Source organism: Parus major, chromosome 5 (genome assembly GCF_001522545.3).
Source record: "Parus major isolate Abel chromosome 5, Parus_major1.1, whole genome shotgun sequence".
NCBI lineage: Eukaryota > Metazoa > Chordata > Aves > Passeriformes > Paridae > Parus > Parus major.
Genome location: NC_031774.1, coordinates 53,587,009 through 53,602,313, shown reverse-complemented (window position 1 = coordinate 53,602,313; position 15,305 = coordinate 53,587,009). Strand labels below are relative to the sequence as shown.

At 41.9% G+C, this 15,305-nt stretch overlaps 1 protein-coding gene across 2 annotated transcripts in view; it reads left to right on the top strand.

The window, feature by feature from the left end:
* AKT1 (AKT serine/threonine kinase 1) overlaps positions 1–15,305 on the top strand; it is a 76,722-nt gene that overhangs the window by 49,423 nt on the left and 11,994 nt on the right. For both annotated transcript variants that reach the window (XM_015630734.3, XM_015630735.3), the window contains exons 6-11: positions 4,452–4,583; positions 4,738–4,803; positions 6,639–6,707; positions 7,405–7,530; positions 8,814–8,942; positions 13,141–13,355. In XM_015630734.3, coding sequence (XP_015486220.1) covers positions 4,452–4,583; positions 4,738–4,803; positions 6,639–6,707; positions 7,405–7,530; positions 8,814–8,942; positions 13,141–13,355 — 737 coding nt within the window. The remainder of the gene's footprint in view (positions 1–4,451; positions 4,584–4,737; positions 4,804–6,638; positions 6,708–7,404; positions 7,531–8,813; positions 8,943–13,140; positions 13,356–15,305) is intronic.

Genomic DNA, 15,305 nt, shown 5'->3' with positions numbered 1-15,305 from the left:
GTACTTGTGGAGAATATTAGAACTTTGTCAAAAGAAGTGAAAAAACCACCTGGTAAGGGTTCTACTTCGGAGTCGGTAATGGCTGCCCAGAAAGAGAAAGAAGCACGTGTTGGAAGGGCTAGAGAAAAGAGCTGATGAAGTTGCAAATTGCCTTGGAGGCTGAAACAATAGCTGGCCTCAGGGCGGAGTGAGAATTAACAGCCCAAAAGCAACTGGCCCCAAACCTGAGAAACCTGTTAAACAACTTTGTGCGGAACCACGGAGCTTTAGAGTTGCAAATTAACACCGTTGAGGAAGGTGTGGAGGATGAACCTGGGTCTTCCAGCCTAGGGGAGGAGTTGGGCCTCCCTGAAGGTGATTTGAACCCCTCAGCTCTTTGGAGGAGTTTGGTGCAACAAAGCCAAACCCCCCTGCAAACCACAAACTCCGCCCATCAGTAAAAAATGAGGAGGTGGAACTCTCTGAGCCTGATGTCACTGATGTCACCTCCCTCTACCCCTTGGAGGAGGGGTTTGACTCAGCAAAGCCAACCCTCGCTGCCCCCACCCTAAGCCCTGCTATCAAGAGGCATAGCCGATGGTGATAGCACAGTCTGCATCAGACTTGGTTAATTAGCAATCATCCTCAAGAAAATAAAACTTGAGAATGTTTTGAAAATTTCACTGATGGGGAGTGAAATAAAGCTTTCTAAGGAGGGAATGACCTCGTGTGTGAAGAGTTTAAACCTTTTGACAGGAAAAAAATCATCCCTCTCCCACTCCAACATGTGGTAAAATTACTGGGAGAGTGAGGGAGTCAGTGGGTTTCCAACCAGTGTATGGGAAACAGCTGGTGCCCTGTTGGCCTTAACTGTTTGCAGTTATTTCCTGCAAAATTTAAGGATCTAGACTTAGACAAAAAACTCTCTGTGCCAACTCCAAAAAGTGAGAGAAGGTGGTGAATTCAAATATCCTCGAAGTGTCCCTGTATTTGCCATGAAGCTTTGCACACTCCTCCTACACTGCCTCCTCCTGGCAGCCGTGGGTATTGAGCCTTGCCTGCCACTAGAGGCTGGAGGTGGAACTGCTGCAGAATCTGTAACTTCCTGGGGAAAAATTACTTCAGCCATTCTGCAAGGTTGTTGTTTTAGTCTTGGTAATAACTCTGCATGTTCAAGTATATCCTGACCAGCCAGAAGACTGGGTGTATGTCTGGAAGTGGAAGAAAGCTGTTCAAGCAGAAGTGCAAAGGACTTCAGCTACACTCACAGCTGTGAGATCTGTAGCTGGAGACATCTAAATTATGTGAATTAAGTCAGCTCTGGACAAGGAGGAGCACAGAGGGACTGTATTGGACAATATAGTAAACAGTAAATCTGTTGGAGATAAAGCTGCACTGAAATCTGAAAGCTAAAATGAAATACATTAAATGGCTTATTTATAATTTTGTGTTTTCAGAGCAGTGTTCCCAGTATGCCAGCACAGTTGTTTGCTCCTGGATTAGTTCACCATCCTAGCAGGACCTTGTACCTAACAGTTATAGTAGCAAGTGTGGTTTCAAAGGGGTGAGCAAGAAAGAAAAGAGAGTGGTGTCCTTTTCCTTAAGGACCACTCTTACATCACACACATAGAACAAATACATATTACTGGTTGGCTTGTGGACTGGAGTCCAAATTTGCAAAATTAGATGTAACAGAATGACGTGGATCCATTGAAAATGGTTTTGTCTGAAGTGAATAGGTTTCAAAAGGATGGCTGGCTACTCTTAAGTCAAGTTGGCTACATGGTGCTAAGAATGCTCATCAGTATTGTTAAGGTATTAGATAACTAAAGTTTCATTAGTGATGGTTGCATTTTTGATGTGTTCTAAGGTTATTTTCACAGACTGTTAATTATTTCATGAAACTTTCTATAGCAGAGAACACAAAAGATTCCCAAGTAGGTGCTTCCTGTCTTTGAAGAAGGTCTGAGTGGGACTAAGTTTTCTCCTGTGTGTTCCATGAGAGGATGAAGGGGTGATAGGACAGAGGAGTTGCTGTCCTTTGCTACATCAAGTGTTTACATGTGTTTTTATCTTGAAAGGTTTCAAGATATTTATGTTCATATGTGTTTATATGAGTTTTTTGCTGCAGTGTTTTGAGATTTTCGTCTTTTCCCTCTGCTTGCCATAGTGAATGGGGAAGATTCCTCTCAAGTTTAGTTTAGGAGCTCACATACAAGATTTCATATAACGATGGAAATCATTATACAATACTTAATACTCAGTGCAGAGTATAAAATTACTGTATTGAGGGAAGCATGTGCAGTAATGGTAAGCAATGTGTGAGGCATGATTGTACAGAAGAAAGGGATATTGAACTGTTGGTGTCCCTGGAAGAAAGGAGAAAAAGGGCTGACAATGGAACTGGAGCTGGGAAGTTACAGCTGTAGATGAAGAAGATGTAAGTGATTAAAAGAAAAAAAGATTGGAGGTTTGAGAACTGCTGAAGATTCTGATAAAGTTGGAAAGTATTTGGTCCAATCTCAGGACCTTGACTAAAATTATGTGCTGAGGAGGTTGGAATAAGAGTGTTGTTATGTATTGGACCCCACCCCTGAGGCAATTCAGACTATGAGGTAGTAGAAGCTTACTGAATGTTATTTCCCATGGTTCCCACTGACCTCTTTCTCTTTCCCTGGGTACAGGTTCTGGTAATCCCCCTGAAACCTATTTGGTGGGAGGGAAAATAGTTGCAATTTGGGACATGTGTATTTGTTTGTGCTAATACCTGGACCTGTAAAATGGACTCCAAAAGGCAAAACAACCTAACTATTGATCCTCACGGAGTTTGACAAGGAGTTCAGTGAATTGCACTATCAAAAAGTCATAAAGAATCCTATATTGCACTTGCCAAGCTATTTTGGAACCCAGCTTACAAGTCCAGCAAGTATCAAAAATAACTGTAAAGAATTGCCTAATGGTCAAGAATGCCACACCTCACAGAAAAGGAGTGCTGTCTCAAGGAGCACATAGGCAATCACAGACCAAACTGTTGGACTCTTGGGGCACTGCAGGTGAAAGAATGGTTCATGAACTCTTCCCCCGGATCCTGATTTGCATCGCACCTCACCTGCAATCTAGAGACTCAGGGAGTGGGGAGCAATGAACTGCACAGGAGAATATTAACTAGAATTATGTTTTGGTTATTGGAATAGCAATTGCCCATTATATGAGTTTCAGAGTACCTTCTTTCCTTTCTGCTCTGTCTGCTAGATTAGACCACAAGAGGAAAGGTACCATAACTGTGGTCCCATCTTGAGGCATGGGGTGGTTGTTAGAGACTGGAAAGCTGTGATGTCTCAAGACATTTTGGGTGCATGTGTGTGGGGGAAGGGGACAGTTGGGCCTTGCCCTGGTGAGACAGTGAGCTGCCCCACACCCCCTAGAGCTGTGTCCCAGCCCAGCAGAGCTGCCAGTCACTGGCCCACCAGAGGCAGTGCTCCATTCTCCCCTAACCCAGCTCCTGGGTGACCAAATGAGCACATGTCCCACCTGGAGGAAGGGCCCATGAAGGCCAAAGGGTTATTTAGGGCTGAACACAAGGCCATTACCTTGTCTAGACGCTACCTCTTCTTGGAGCTTCTGTCTGAACAGGGCTGGAATTCAGAAGTTGGTAGCTGTATGTGTGCTTTTCTATATATTTTCTGTCTTTTTCTCCTCATTCCCTCTTGTTGGAATATTTTGAGTAACTTCCCATTGAATGGATTTAAAGTTTGTTAAGTTGAATGAGTGGTCCAGGTTAATGCTGTGAGAAGTATTTTATTGTTGATTGGATGTTGTAGTAAAGCTTTAACCAAAGTTTCCTGATTGATCTAAAGTTTGCCAGTAAACTTGTGTGTTGTTTTGACCCATGAGAATATCTGGTTGGTATTTCTCCCATGTGTCCAACTCAGAGTGCATGGACTACTGGAAGGCCCTTTCAAAAGTCCCATTGAGCGAGCAGATAGAGACTTTACAGGGGGGAGTCATTTTGTCTCTGGTTTTTGGTGCTGTTCAATAAGCACAAGAAAAGTGGCCTCCTAGAGAATTGGAGAACATCAGAAAAAAGGTGTGGGTTTAATCCCTGGAATCAGAGCAGCGTGTGCCTTTTAATGAATGTCTGCACTGGCCAAGAGGTCAGAATGTCCATGGATTAATATGTTCAGTGTTACTTGTACAGTTTAGTGTTGAGTCATGCAAAAGAGCATTCAGTTAATTGAAAGCTTATGGTTTTCTGTAAATAGTTTGATTGATTGTCTTTGGGAGTGCACTGACATTCATTTTTGTGGAAGAATCATTTCTGCTCCTGAATTCTACTAAACAAAAGGATTAAAAAAACCGCATATGTGACATATGCGATGCATTCTCACGTGAATGAGAAATTCTGGTCTGAGAATAATACACTTCTTGTTAGATCATGTAATTCAGTTCTTCTTTATCTGTATCGTTAACAGACCATGAATGAGTTTGAATACCTTAAGCTACTGGGAAAAGGCACTTTTGGAAAGGTCATTTTAGTTAAAGAAAAAGCAACTGGACGGTATTACGCTATGAAAATTCTGAAGAAGGAAGTTATTGTAGCAAAGGTGAGTAGATGGGAAACTTCATCCTTGATACAGCCTTTGTCAAAGTTATGGGAAGGATTCTCGGAGTAGTTGTAAATAATTGTTCTGTTAGTGTTTGAAATGGACCCCTGGTCTGGGGAATCACTCTGCTGATTTCCTTCTGCTTGTGTTTCAGGATGAAGTAGCACACACGCTGACAGAAAACCGGGTTTTACAGAACTCTCGGCACCCGTTCCTAACAGTAAGCATTTCTGCCTCTGCAGAGTGTAACTTGACATCAGCACCATCACCAATGCTTTCCTTTTTGTTACTTACATAATGCATCTGAGATGCGTGTTTTCAGAGTGGCTGTGTAGTTTTATACCCTTCCATTTCTGTGATGCCCAAATGAAAATACTTCTTCAAGTTTCCTGATTCTTGCAGAGCAGGTCCTCAGCACCTCTTGAAGACATGGTTTCAGGGAGTGGTTTTACATTAGGGCTCACCCATTTAATGACTTGATACCTCTGACAGGGGTATCTTCTTTCTTTGCCCTTCAAATGTGTGGTCTCCTCTTTGTAGCAGAGATCAGGGTGACCCTGATCATGTGACAGACTAATTCAGGAAGATAGACTGGGGAGAAAAACTTGATTTTGTCTTTGGTGTTTTTTCAAACTCACAGGAGGAGCTCATTGTGGAATCAGAGCACTGGTAATGCCAGACAAGGGATAGTGGTAGGAGCATGTGGAATGGGGAGAGGAAGAGCAGGACTATGCTTTTTCTGCTGCTTTCATTTTGGATTCTAAAGTCAATCCATACTCTAATTTTACAGCTTTAAGTGCCAGCAGTCTCTCTGGGCTGAGTTCAGATATCCAAGTTCCATCTCAAGATTTTGTTTCTGATGTTTATTATAAGTTGCCTCTGAATTGTTTACAACTGCTTAAAGCCTTTAAGAGACTGTGTCGGATCCTGGTTGTTTCCTTTGGCCAGGTATAAGGGCTTAGCTGGAATTCAGACCTTTTAAGCATGACCTCTGGAAGTAAAAATTGCCTCTGTTGAGTAAAATCAATAATGTTGACATAACTAAAACCTGGTCCTTCATTTTTCGCAGAAAAAATATGACTGGTTGAAAAGCATCATCCCTTGTAATGAAGATAACAATATCATATGCAGTATTTACTTTTTAATGCTTTTATAAATGCAAGTATCCAGAACAAGGCCTGTCTTGATATTAGCTACAAGACTGGGTTTAGCTTTGGTACTAGGAAAAGGTTCTTACCCAGAGAGTAGATGGGCCCTGAACTCAGGGACTCCTCAGGGAAATTATCACAACAGCAGCCTGGCAGAGTTCAAGGAGAATTTGGACAACACTAGGCCCATGGTGGGATTCTTGGGGTGGTCCTGTGCAGGGCCAGGAGCTGGACTTGATCCTTGTGGGTCCCTTCCAATTCAGCATATTCTGTGATGAAAAATCTTAATACTGTGGCAAACAAGTTGATGTTACTCTTGCCACGGGAATCCATGTGACTGGGCTATACACAGGCACCTTGTGACTCTCCATCACAGCCTCCATCCGGTCTGTTTTTGTGAATTGCTCACAAATTGGTATTGCCAGTGTTGGGCAATCCCCTGGAGGGCCATCAGCAGGGAGCAGTTGCAGGCAGCAGGGCAAGGGAGCTGGTGTGTGAAAATACTTGTGTGTTTCATATAAGAGTGTGGTGAAACCTTGTGCTCCAGGGTTTGCTTGTGGCCTTCTATGTGTCAGTTGAACCTGTGCCCAGAGGAGGAAACTTCACAGTCACTGTCGGTACACTTTGAGTCCCTATAAATGGGCCAGGACTTTGTTTCACAGCATTTTAGGTGATGATAGCTTCTGCAAGGAATTGGTTTAATGTTTTATTAAATTTATTTAATGAAATAAGTTGGCAGTGAATCAGTCCTCAGCTGCAACAGGAAAATACAAGTATTATGTAAGATTTAAGAACAAAAAGTTCACTAAAATAGAAAATTTCATGTCTGCTTCTGAACTCTATTAAAAATGCTTTCTTAAGTGTTACTATGATTTGTCTTCTAAGTTTTGGTTTAAATCTGTTTCAGGCTTTAAAGTATTCCTTTCAGACACATGATCGCTTGTGTTTTGTTATGGAGTATGCGAATGGAGGGGAGGTAAGGGAAATATGATAATGTTTAATACTTTAGGATTTTCCTGTTCTACTGCTAATTTTGCTTGACATTATTTAGCTAAGGTCCATTTTTGCAATTCTAATTAGTCCAAGTTAAACAGAGCTGTTCACTGGTTTAGCAAGCATGAAGAAGTAAAACTCAATTTTTTCAACTCCATTTTTAGAACACAGAGGTTTTGGGCATAGGTACATACTTTACATGACAGCAGTATATTGTAATCTGACACTTAGAAGTTCAAGAAGGCAAGGTTGCTTTCTAGTTGCTCTAGTTGCCAGACAAGTTTTAACACTTAAATCAGTATTGTTAGTGTACAGTATTATACAGGAGGGAGAACATCTAACTACTATTACAGTCAGGAAAGAAAAGTTGGAATATTAAAATTTCTCTAAATTGTGCATTAGGCTGTAGTTTTAATATGTAATTGTAGTTCAGTCAAAAACAGTTTTATGATTTTCTGAACCTGTAAGACTGTAGTACATGAACTGGCTATCAGCTTTCATCTGTGAATATATGACATAATTATCTAATAATTTAATTTATGATGCTTTTAAACACATTTGGGGACACAGTTGGGTGAGGATGGGAAGGGGTTTTCTCTTAGGTAATAGCACCTTCCAAGCAGGAACTGGAAGACATAATTCAGAAAATATTTGAAGTTAACAAATTATTGTTCTTGTAGTTGTTTTTCCATCTGTCAAGAGAGCGTGTCTTCTCTGAAGACAGAGCTCGGTTTTATGGGGCTGAGATTGTTTCAGCGCTGGATTACCTGCATTCAGAGAAGAATGTAGTTTATAGAGATTTGAAGGTATGTAGAAAAATCATTTTCAAGCTTTTGGGGCTTGGCTTTTTGTTTGTTGTTAAAAAAAGCAAATGATCCTGAACTATTAAGAAATCCTTTTCTGACTGAACTTTATCCAAACTGTTGTTGCAGCTGTTGGGCTGGACTTTACAGGATGTCTAAACCCTTTGATAGTCCAAGAGGCTGCATAAGGCATATATTGTGACTCTGGCAGCATTTCAGAGAACATGAAGGGTTACTGGGCTACAGGGGTTTCATTTTCACTTGCCTGCTTATGTTCTGAGAGAAGCTTTGCTGATGCTTCTGCATGGTGGAACATAATCCTGGTCTTAGCAAAGAGATAGAAATTCAAACTGCATGGATGTTGTGCTTCCTTGCACTCTGCTCACATCGTCTTCATAGCAGCTGCTTGCAGTCAGAAAACTGCCTAAGCTTCAAGCTTAGGGAGCACAGCAGGGGAAAAGAAACCCAACCAAACAAGGTATCTCAGGGCAAACAAATGTGAGAAATTCTTGAGGAAAATGCACCAACAGCATTTTTTTTCTTCCTGAGATGAGTTTTCAGGATAGGATGAAGTTCCTGGTAGATACTGAAGATCCTGGTAGTTTATTTAGGGGCAGTCTAAAATGAAGTATGCTCTGTAATGTTTTCAGACTATGTCAGATTAATTTTGGGATCTCTGCTGGGATTTTATCTGCCATATCACCATGATTCTCCTGTAATGCACTTTATTGATACACTGTGGAAACTGGCCTAATACCTGGGTGACTTTCTGAAAAATTAGAGGCTCAGAGTGGGATGAATACCATATGCTGAGTAAATGTATATAGTGATTCTCATTTAAAGGGTCTCTTTGGAAGTGGTTCCTTAATGTTGCATATTATTTCTGTTTTATTTATTTTATGCTATTTCTTACTGGTACAGATTATTTCATAAAATCAGAGTAAAAGCAGGGATGAAGTTGTGTGAGAGGGAATACTTAATATACTTTCTAAAGAACTGTTACTCTGTTGATGATGATGTAGAAGCATGAATAAAATGTTCATTTTCTGTGTTCTTTATCTGTGGTTGGTTACCCCAGGACTGCAAATTAATTACTTAATGTTCCCTAAAAACTGAGGAAAATGTTACAAATGTATATTTACATTTTACATGCTTTGGCAGCTGCTGTGACTCTGACCCCAGTGCGGATGAGGTGCAAAACTGATCTGAAAAATTCATGTCTTTGATTATCCTGCTTAGGACCAGTGTATGTTACTCATGTCTTTTAATTTGGCTTTCTTTCCCAGTTGGAAAATCTTATGCTGGATAAAGATGGACACATAAAAATAACAGACTTTGGACTATGTAAAGAAGGTATCAAGGATGGAGCAACAATGAAGACTTTCTGTGGCACTCCAGAGTATCTTGCACCAGAGGTATGTTTATGTTGGGTGTTGTGTTAAATTGCCTTCTTACGTGCCTTCCATGGTAGCAGTAGGAGTACAGAATAAATTCCTGTGCCATGATGTACTCATGCACTAACTGCTGTTATATAATTACACATCCTGAGACTCCTTTATTCATCATGATCTGGAACACATCTTTAGCATAATGATACATGATAATTTTTTGGCAGGCTAGTTTCTTCCACTTGATGGAATATGTACATTTTACTGGAACAGGGCTTGTTTCTTGTATCAGATACATATTTTTTTTAAAAAACAGCCTTTTTAATCACTTCAAATATTTCATGAGAGATTACCTTTTTTGCAGCTTTCTATGTGTTGTCCTACTTCAAAGGCATCAATAGGATTTCACTTAAGAAGTAAAAGTATTGTCCAATTATTTTACTATTCGAGGACAGTAAAAGGTGACATGCTTTCAGAAACAGGACAGACCAAGCTTTTTCTGCATTATTTAGCATGGCATACATTAAAAGTGCTGACTATTTTATGAGTAGAAAAGCACACAAGTTATTTCTCAGTGTTGATTTGAGCACTCCAGTTTCAGAGGAAATAAATCCAGGCAGGGGATCTCAGTTCCCAAACAGGATGTTTTGGGGAATTTATTTTGGTGCCAATTTTTGTATTTTCCTTTTCAAGTGCAAAACAGAAATGTGTGTTTGCAGGTTTGTTCCTGGAAGCACTCAGAGTTGTGCAACAGAGGTGGTGTTACAGCTGGGAGTGAGTTAGGGATGGGTGAGAAGTGAAGTCAGGTTGTCGGGGATGCGCGTACGCTCGGTGCTCTACGGGCAGGCTCTGGTTCCTCTGCCCGCACTCTGAGCTGTGTGGAAGCAAACTCCTGGACTTGAGAGCACAGAGCCTGAGCCAAAGTGGTGTGCCTTGCACGAGGGCTGCTTCCCTTGCAATGGGACTTTGCTTCCCATCGCGTTGACATTTCCGTCCTGCTCGGAGCACACGCAGAAGTGAACCGTGGGCTGACGGCAGGTTATAGATTGTTGGCACAGCTTTTCTCTGAGTTGGGAGACTTGAGCATTGCAAACTGCCTAGAATTGAACTGTGTAAAAGTAACAAAGGATGGGAAACCAGTGTGGAGGAGGAGTATTTCTGCTGAGAGCTGATGTCTTTGCTGATCAGCACTTTTGTGCTCCCTGCTTTCATAGTGGTGGCAGCATGCTCTTGGGTTTTGTTTGGTTTCTGTGTTTGTTTTTTTTTAACTCCCAGCTGCTTTCAAGGGCCTCCAGTCCTTTGTAATAATGGAGAACACGGGCACCTGTCGAAGTAGCTTGCAGCAAAGAGGTGGAGCCACTCTCATGATGACTGCCAGCTTTTCTCCATGGATCACCAGAAGTCTTCAGTGAATCTAAATGGGGGTCCATGCACCACAATTTGAGATTTACTCATGCAGAGAGTAATTAGCAGCATGACAGAGTGTTTATTATCATAAATATGGCTTTTATTTTAGCTTCCCTCTTAAAATCAATTGCTGAACTTCAGTTTCTCATCAAGGATTTTATGAGGACGCTAAAAATATTTATTGTTTTGGGTTTTCCTAACTTGGAGTATGGGGATTCCCTGTGCAGGCAATTGGGCTGTTCTTTCTGTTCAATTAGTTGCTATTATTTTTTCTTTTTAATATTTATGATGAGTTACCCCATCCAAAAACCCTGAAGGACAAATCCTTTTGATTAACTCAGTTCTCTCCCTCACTTGCAAATCCCATCTGTGAGTTGGAGTGTTAAATTCTGGTTGTCATCTGGTTGATAGCATGCAAAAAATCTGAAAATCATGTTCAAGCGATCTTCTGTGTGTTTAAGGTCATAGAGCCTTAAAAGCAGGGGTGTCGATGCTCCTGTCTGCATTTGTAACTCGAGTCCAGCACAGCAGTGTGTCTGTACAGTTGTTGCATCGTTGTTTTTAGGTTCGTACTGGAATCTCATGCATGGATGACAGTGACTGAACCATGTCAACTTTGATGTGTCAGATGCATCAATGGCTGTGATGTTTACAGCTGTTCTGCCTTCCTTTCCAAATTCCATCCCACAACAGTGTAGAGCTGCTTGTTAGGAAATGATGATCCCTTCATTTAAGTGAAATGACCTTGTTACTTTACTGCTCCCCAGCTATCCAGTGTGCTACAATAAATGATGGATGAATGCAGTGTCTTTTTTTATGGTATATTTTTGATACAGCATTGCTCTTTTCTATGCAATCACTAATACGAGGATATGCTCATTGTGCTAAAGAACTTTGAAGAAATTAGCATTTTATACTCTGTTTAAAATTAATGGAGATGAAGGAAATCATTGTAGTTAGTAATCTAGCTTATAATACAGAGTATTAATACACTTTTTCAAGTAACATCTGAAGTGTTTACTGCATTTCAAAAGCACCTGTAACATTAACTACGCACAACAAAGGTCTCTGTGGTTTTCTTTCAGTCTCTCCTATTGCATCTTGCATATTTCTGCATATTGCAGCAGCTTAAAAAATAAAAATACGACTAGGAGGCCGTGTGAGTGTTTTATTTTAGGGAAGCCAAGTGTAGGGGAGTGCGAACAGGAAGCGCTGGTTGAGCGGGGTGACTCAGAGCGGGAACTGCATTGTCACACAATCTCCGTGAGCCTCGGGAAGGACGGGCCGGCTCCTGGAATCCCGGCCGGCAGCTGTGCCGGCCGTGTACATGGAGGGGGCAGCTGCACAGCCAGCTGTCGTTTGGTGTGAATCATACGGCCGGGGATGCTGTAAATAGACTGACGTGGGGTAATCTAATACCTGGCAGCCTTTTGATTTTTACTGCAGGCCCTCTCCCTCGTTCAGATAATTAAGGGGAATAATTAGTGAATAAAGAGAGGCAGAGTGCACAGAGTTGTTACATGAAGTGCCTCGATTCTTCTTTTTTATGTGCAAAACCTTTTTATCAAGATTTTTTACAGGTTAAGATCTTGCTTTTGTTAAACTTGCACTGACTTAGGCTCTTTTACTCTTTTAATTTTAAGTGTTAAATATTCTGAATTGCAGGAATGTAAAGCTCACAAAGACACAGTGCAGCAAGAAAACAGGATGGTGGTGCAGTTGTGGTTTGTGCTCTTAGCAAGAGTAAGCAGCTCAGTGCAAGCGCCTGCAGGGAGTAAAGATGATAACTAAAACCTGAGGACAGGGTCTGGAATATGAGATGTTGGTGTCAGCTACAGACAACTGCATAGGAGACACAAAGTCTAGAGAAGTCCTTGTAACATCCACTGCACCAGCCACAAATCTCTCCCTGCTCCCTTCAGCAACCCACTGTGCAGAAGATCAGAAATGCACTGTGGCAAAGCTTCTCTGGAGCAAGCAGGAGAGGTGGAGAGCACTGCTGGGGTCCCTGCACCAGCCACTGCTTTGCTACGTAGAAGTGCCCAGGGAAGCATGAACTGTGCTGGGCTCCTTTAGCTGTGAGACCTGGCAGAAATCCACTCCACAGACTGTTCCTGTGTTTGCAGCCCTCTAAGCAGAGGCAGGAGTGCCTTTGGAGCAGGGCAAGGGGTTGGAGGGGAAAAGTTTCCAGACGATTTGGCTGCCATTTTACAACCTTAAAGCCGGTCAGATGTTAGGAGTGGTGTTCTGGCACTTAGTGTTTAATGTAGATTAGTCATTGAGTATTTGTGGGTGGTCTTTTAGGATGTGTAGAGCCACCCCTTTGGGATGCAGGTTGATTAGAAGATGATGGATATGTTTGGCTGTTTGCTTGGTGAAGGAACAGGTTGATGGCCTTTTCTCCCTGTACTGGCTCCTTGGTAGGTTGGGGTTTTTTTAAAATCTTGGATCCCATTTGGAACAGTTTGTGATGAATAAGTGAGAGTTTAACAGCTGGCTCTGTAATGTGAGAACAGTTCTTGACCTTTGGACTTTCAAAGGTTGTGCTTATCGTGACCATAGTGTGAGGGAGGGTGGGAGAAGGAGGACAAGGAGGCTGCTGTAACATACCTGCTGCCTCCTTTTCCCCCCCTCTGCTCACTTAGGATGGTGAGCATGGATACCATTTCTTTTCACATGGTTCTTCTGCAAATACTCTACTTGTAGATTTGGCTATGTTGTGGAAGATGGACTTGCTGGGGTAAATTTTGCTTCTTGAGTTGTGTGTTCATGCCTGGTTTGGGAGTGTCTTCTAAAGCTTTTTCCTTACATTCTGCAGGTTCTGGAGGATAATGACTATGGCCGTGCAGTAGACTGGTGGGGTTTAGGAGTTGTGATGTATGAAATGATGTGTGGCCGGCTCCCTTTCTACAATCAGGACCATGAAAAGCTTTTTGAACTCATCCTTATGGAGGAGATCAGATTTCCACGCACATTGTCACCTGAAGCAAAATCCCTCTTGTCAGGTTTGCTGAAGAAGGATCCTAAGCAAAGGTGAGCTGTTGCTTAATTGTTATGCTTTTTTTAAGGTATTTGAGACAAAATTGTCATTTAATTTTTAATCCGTTCAAAGCGATTATCCAACAAGATGCAGCAAGTGGATTTACTCATTTATTTTTCATTTTTTATATGAGCTGGCAGTGTAAACAGTGACATGAAGCAGCTTTGTTGCTGAACTTCAGAGTATGGTGGCTGCCATTAATGCAGAACTATAGCCTGGGAAAAAGCAAGTTAACCCTGCCTTTGGCTGTAATGAATCCAGTGGCTGCTGTGACTTATAAGATGCTCTACACCAAATGCTTTTACCTTCTGTTGCAGTTGAGACTGCTGTCCCTTTCCTGAATTTTTGTGCCAGTGATTTAGCGTCCTGCTTTGGACAGTAGGTGGTGATGTTTGTACCATGTTTGTGTTGGAGTTTATACCATGCTCAATTGACTTTTCTTATTTCCTCCTTTTGGGTTTTTTTTGTTTTTTTTTTTCTTTTATTGCTGTATTTTTTTTTAAGAATAACCCTTGATTTAAAAAGAAATCAAAACAAAAACACCCACAAAAAAAGCCTCTAATGGCTAACAAACAGAAAATAGAACAAGATCCAAAAAGGATGTTGACCTTCACACAGAGATAAACATCAGTTAAAAACCTGCCATCTTGTCAACCCAGACATTTTTAAAACAAATAATATTGTGACTCTGCCCCTGATCTCCTGTCCTGAAGCTTCTACTGTTAATGGGCCCCAAATAGGAAACCTTTCATGTGAGGTGCAAGCAGAGAATTCCGGTTTGCTTTTTGGTGTTTGTTTAGTCTGTGCATGTGTGTGCACATAGCAGGAAGATGGGGTTTGCCACTACCTGGATACTTGTACCAAGGATTTCTGTCATCACTGTAGGCTATTTCCATGGCTGTTTTGTGATGGAAAATCCTGTTGGGAGGTCTCATAATGCAAATCCACAGTTTGTAATACTGGAGGATTCATCTTGGAGGTGCTGTGGGGAGCGGGGCAGGGCTGCAGCCCGGAGCGTGGCCAGCCCTGTACAAGGTGGCAGCAGCTGCAGCCCCTCCTGCCGGCGCCTGTGAGGGGACCTCCAGGAGAAGGTTGTGTAATTGATGAGCAGCCCCCAGGCTCTGTGCTCTGGGAGCCTGGCTGCAGCCCCTGCCAACAGCATTCCTGTCCAGTAAAGCGCTGGGTTAAATGCAATTGTGACCCTTTCATAGCTTATTCAGGTGGGGCCTTTCAATCACCGGCAACACAAACAGCATCTGCTGCAGTTTGTTCTTAAAGGAGCATCTCTGATGAACCAAAATGCAATTTGTTTACAAACAAAGAACACCCACTCGTTTCTAATTACGAGATTTTCCCAATGCCAATAATTACTCCACAATATGCTCACTTTATACAAATAGCCACTTCTTCACGTGGATCTTCTGCAGGCTTGGAAGCAGCGCTGCTCTGATCTGGTGGACAGATGATTTTCATGCTGCTGATAGAAGTAATTGTTGACTAGACAAGCCCGTACACATGCCTAATTGTAATTATGCTTAGTTACACTGGTGTTTCCTAAGCTTTTCTGGATCATGGACTGTTCTTAAATACTGGTTTCTCTCCCATAACTGTTCCCATAACTTTTGAACTGAAGTTGTGGTTCGGCAAATCCTCTTCACTTCATGATATTTCAGGCAGCATGGAGAGCTGATCTGGAAGCACTAGAGGCAGAAGTCGTGCATCCTGCCCTTGTAGTGTTATGTTCTGTTTTCTGGGTGGTCTGGGTGCTGGGGTGGGCGCCTGGCATAATTTGGTAGTTGACTCACAGTGAGCTCATGGAGCCATATGGACAAAAAACAGCCAGAGAGCTACTGAAATGCATTCACTGAAAAGTTATATAGTGTATGATAGTCTGATGCTTTGGGGAGCCACTATGTAACTGAACAGAAATCTCCTCTTCCATG